Genomic DNA, 5,356 nt, shown 5'->3' with positions numbered 1-5,356 from the left:
TTTGTCATTTTTGTCATTTTTGTCATTTTTGTCATTTTTGTCATTTTTGTCATTTTTGTCATTTTTGTCATTTTTGTCATTTTTGTCATTTTTGTCATTTTTGTCATTTTTGTCATTTTTGTCATTTTTGTCATTTTTGTCATTTTTGTCATTTTTGTCATTTTTGTCATTTTTGTCATTTTTGTCATTTTTGTCATTTTTGTCATTTTTGTCATTTTTGTCATTTTTGTCATTTTTGTCATTTTTGTCATTTTTGTCATTTTTGTCATTTTTGTCATTTTTGTCATTTTTGTCATTTTTGTCATTTTTGTCATTTTTGTCATGTTTGTCATGTTTGTCATTTTTGTCAGTTTTGTCATTTTTGTCATTTTTGTCATTTTTTTCATTTTTGTCATTTTTGTCATTTTTGTCATTTTTGTCATTTTTGTCATTTTTGTCATTTTTGTCATTTTTGTCATTTTTGTCATTTTTGTCATTTTTGTCATTTTTGTCATTTTTGTCATTTTTGTCATTTTTGTCATTTTTGTCATTTATGTCATTTATGTCATTTTTGTCATTTTTGTCATTTTTGTCATTTTTGTCATTTTTGTCATTTTTGTCATTTTTGTCATTTTTATCATTTTTGTCATTTTTGTCATTTTTGTCAATTTTGTCATTTTTGTCATTTTTGTCATTTTTGTCATTTTTGTCATTTTTGTCATTTTTGTCATTTTTGTCATTTTTGTCATTTTTGTCATTTTTGTCATTTTTGTCATTTTTGTCATTTTTGTCATTTTTGTCATTTTTGTCATTTTTGTCATTTTTGTCATTTTTGTCATTTTTGTCATTTTTGTCATTTTTGTCATTTTTGTCATTTTTGTCATTTTTGTCATTTTTGTCATTTTTGTCATTTTTGTCATTTTTGTCATTTTTGTCATTTTTGTCATTTTTGTCATTTTTGTCATTTTTGTCATTTTTGTCATTTTTGTCATTTTTGTCATTTTTGTCATTTTTGTCATTTTTGTCATTTTTGTCATTTTTGTCATTTTTGTCATTTTTGTCATTTTTGTCATTTTTGTCATTTTTGTCATTTTTGTCATTTTTGTCATTTTTGTCATTTTTGTCATTTTTGTCATTTTTGTCATTTTTGTCATTTTTGTCATTTTTGTCATTTTTGTCATTTTTGTCATTTTTGTCATTTTTGTCATTTTTGTCATTTTTGTCATTTTTGTCATTTTTGTCATTTTTGTCATTTTTGTCATTTTTGTCATTTTTAGTTGATTAGAAGATAGCTTATCAAAAACTGAAGGTTTATGAACTTGGATAAGGATTTTTTCTCATGTTAGTTCTGTTAGTTCTTTTATCACTTTACCACTGATAAAGCTTTACTGCTTACTCCTTTTAACGGCTTATTCAGTAGAAATAAAAACTATATCTAGCAATACTGAAATTTACCAAAGTGTCTCAAACAGCGAAGTTATGAAAGACACTGGCCTATTACCAATATTCTCCTCGAGAATCGGCCTATTACCCAATATTCTCCTCGAGAATCGTGGGAAAGAAGACAACACCATGGAAAAATTGAATAAATACAGTCAAGAATGGCACTGAAGGTCAAAATCAAAGTTGTGCAAAATTCTACAAAATCGATTTGTTTTTAACTCACGCACGCTGCGAGACTAGGCGTAAGGCTCTTAATTTTTATACATCTGTTGAAATGTGCACTATTTTACGATAAGTCACCTAAAGATTTTGATTTTTTTTTCAAAAAATGAACATTTACCATGAAAAACAGGTGTCACTCCTTAAGAGATGATTAACCATAGATTTTCGAATAGAGACAATGGCATGTTTAATGAAGGTTGGTGATTTCATGAACCCAATAATTAGATTCCGAAAGCGATAGTCAATCACTAGTAGAAAAAGGCTGAAATTTTATTTGAAATAACTATTTATTTATCGATTTTGTGTACTACCTATAGTTTATTTTTCTAATGATTAGTTCACACACCACTTATTCGTCTTCGCAACACTACTATTGAGAATAAATAAATTCGTACGCATCAAGTGCCAATTGAGTGACACAGCTCAATCGATAAGCTCACTGGAGGCAAGAATATTCGAGGGGAGAATCACAAGTGTCTTTGGGGGCGTTCCAGACCAAACCAGGTGGGCAGGTCATTTCTACAGGCTTGCCATGATCGCAGATGTAGTACTTGGTGCAGTCGTCATCATGGGGAAGATACACTGGTAAGTCCTGGGGTAATGGTTTTGTAGGGCACTGCTTTGGTTTTTCGGTGGTTGCATCTGTCATCTCCACAGCCATTACACCAGGAACACATTGTGCCAGCTCCGGGTGATCGCAATATCCGTTTGATTGGCTCCAATGCAAAGTTGCAGGACAGTTTTGCTCCAGTTTGTTGCCCTCAAAAGTGCAAATGTAGTACTTGGTACAATCTGGATGAGGGAAGTACACCTGATGGTATGGATCGTAGATTAGTGGACAATCACCCTCTGAGGGAGCTGCACTACTTGTCGACGCTGGAGTGGTGCTTGGGGAAGATGGCGTCGACGGAGAAACCGAAGGGCTAGAAGAGCTTGAAGAACAACCTACGTTCACGGGCCAGTCACAAATGTTGAGCAGTTGATTCCAGTGAAGTCCCGATGGGCACACTTTTTCGACGGCTTGTCCATTCCAGGTGCAAATGTAGAATTTGTCACAGTCTTCGTGCTCAAGAAACACCTGATGATCAGGATCGAATTGCTCCGGACATTTCTTCTCGGGTACGGCTGTAGAAGATTGAGCTGAGGTTGTTGAAGTGACTTCCACAGTCGAACTTGGAACAGGACTCGAACTCGTCGAAGGAACGGAGGTTGATCCAGATTGGTCGTTGCAGTTCACATTTTCGGGATAGTCGCAGTACTTAGCATTATCGTTCCACAACAAACCCGGAGTGCACTGTTGCTCAACCAGTTCTCCCCAGTTGCAGGTGAGATATTTATGACAATCGGTCGGATGAGCGTAGTGGATGTTTTGACCTGGCTCGTTAGTTGGAGGACATCTCTCGTCTTTTGCCAGCACTGCGCTGGAGAGAAGGGCGGCCACAATCAGGATACTCACATGAACTGAAAATTAAAACACATTATCAATTCGTTATATAATAACTTCAAATTTGTTTATCACCTTTCATTTTGATGGATTAGTTTCTAGTTAGAGACCGAATGATTGAATGTACCTCATACAGCGCAGAACAGGTTTATAAATGAAAATCGAGAGTAGTTGCTGATAAGATAAAATGGTTTTAGATACTTGAGATCCTATGGCGTCATTAAAATTTAATCTGAAGTGTTCGAGTTTCCCTGAGCTAAAATTTTCGAATGAATACTCCAATAGGATCGCCTTGGTTATTAGTTGTGACGGTTTTTGAGACACTTGACAACTTATTGTAGAAAAAAGTCAAAATGAATCACAAGCGTAACGGAAGTTCCGGCCTCTTGATAAGTGGGTTAACAAAAAAGAGCCATAATCGTACCTACAGTATTACCCATAAAAAATGCGAAAATCTGTCACCAAGATTTAAAAAATCACATTTCATGATATCAACATAATTTCATGATATTAACATAATAACTCAATATTTCTATTTCAGTTCAGTTAAGATATCACAAGCTGATAAATTTGCTTGTTAATGCATTATCAAAACATCTAATTTTTAATCAAAATTAATTTGTACACACAAGTCACCTTAAACCACAAATAAAAAGTAGAGTTTGAGTTTCGTTTTATTATAAAAAAACTCATTTGTATTTAAAAAAAAAAGACATCGTCCACAGCATTTTAATCATGGAATTTATCGAACTATATATTAAAATGGATTTCTGTCTGTCCGTCTGTTTGGTTGCCTGTCTGTGTCCCCTATAAACTCGGAAACTACTGAACGGATGTGAGTGAAACTTTTAAGGTGAGGGTATCGAAAGCCAGGGAAGGTTCCTGTTATGGTTTGAGTCCCCTCACTTCGATTGGAAGGGAGGAGGGGGTTTCCCAAACAAAAGACGAATGTTTGCATAACTCGAGAACCGATCAAGCAAATAAAACAAAATTTGATATGGGAGGGTATTTGGGTACGAAATTTGTTTCTTTGATTATTTGAGACCCCTCGCTCCTTCCATAGAAGAATAGGAAGTGAGGAGGGGGGCTTCTTTACAATTTTTCACATAACTCAAGAACTAATTAAGAAAATGGAACCAAATTATGGGGTATGGGATGGTATAAGGGTACGTGAAAAGTTTCATTAAATGTTTGTTACCCCTTCCTCCTCCTCCTGGAAAAATGAGGGAGCTTTTATGCATTTTTTGCACAAATGGAGGATTAATCGAGCAAATGAAACCAAATTTGGCGTGAGAAGGTAATTGGGTACGAAAAATGATTATCACCCCTTGCTTCTCCCAATGAGGATTTTGGATGAGGAGGGGGGGGCCTTTTATACCTTTTTTGCACAAATGGAACAGGGAAGGGGTTTCCTTACAATTTTTTACATCACTTGAGAACTTATTAAACAAATGAGTATGTGGTAGGGAAATGGTAATATGAATATTAGAGACGTCCCCATTCTTTTATTGGGGATGCAGAATGTCACAAGGGGGCCTCCCATACACATTTTTTCAACGAACCGAGGGTTTATGTTATATAGTTTGATTTGAAAGAGTTTTTGGGTACGAAAACAAGGGTAATTTTAGTATATATGGGGAGGGGGAATTCTGAGAAACGTACCTCCTTCAAACAGTAGTGGGTGAGAAAGGGAAAGAGGGAGAGGGGGCTTCGATATAAGTTAAAAATCTTGGTATAAATCAAGAATTTATCAAACAGAAGGGATTAATTGTTTTAAAGAGATTGAACGCGAATAAAAATTGGGCATTACCTACTCATAAACATATAAAAAATGGAGCCAAATGTGGCAAGTGACGTTATTTAGATAAAGTTATAATTAGGTTCGTGAGGAGTTTATTAGGAATTTTAGAGCCCTTGCCATTTTGAAAAATTAGGACGGGGAGAATTTATACCAGTAAAAGATGATTGAAGAACTCATGAAGCTCACAAAAACAGTTAAAATTTCAGATCTTGAAAAACAAACTAATAGATCAAGAAAAAAAATATGAAATCATCTTCGCATTGCAATTCAGAGGTCCAGCTGACACTTTATTTTAAAGTGGTTGCTTCTAGATAATGTTGGAATTTCATTTGAAGTTATGCCTACAAAAAATTAATATAACAAGTTTTATTTATTTTTGGAAAGTGTAGCAAAGCACACCGAGTCAGCTTGTTTTAAATTAAAAATAAATGGTATTAAAGAAACCTGAAACTGATTTTCAAATAAAC

The 5,356-nt window shown here is 34.2% G+C and overlaps 1 protein-coding gene across 1 annotated transcript; it reads right to left on the bottom strand.

The window, feature by feature from the left end:
- Window positions 1–1,912: 1,912 nt before the first annotated feature.
- Window positions 1,913–3,208, bottom strand: LOC129756940 (probable chitinase 10). The gene is made up of 2 exons (XM_055754008.1): window positions 3,164–3,208; window positions 1,913–3,105 (listed from the first exon to the last, which is right to left on the bottom strand). The coding sequence occupies exons 1-2, from the start codon at window positions 3,168–3,170 to the stop codon at window positions 2,081–2,083; spliced, it is 1,032 nt and encodes a 343-aa protein (XP_055609983.1). The 5' UTR covers window positions 3,171–3,208; the 3' UTR covers window positions 1,913–2,080.
- Between the last annotated feature and the right edge of the window lie 2,148 nt (window positions 3,209–5,356).

Source organism: Uranotaenia lowii, chromosome 3 (assembly GCF_029784155.1).
Source record: "Uranotaenia lowii strain MFRU-FL chromosome 3, ASM2978415v1, whole genome shotgun sequence".
NCBI classification, from domain to species: domain Eukaryota; kingdom Metazoa; phylum Arthropoda; class Insecta; order Diptera; family Culicidae; genus Uranotaenia; species Uranotaenia lowii.
Note: the sequence above shows the minus strand (reverse complement) of the source record. Positions and strands in the feature narration are given on the sequence as shown.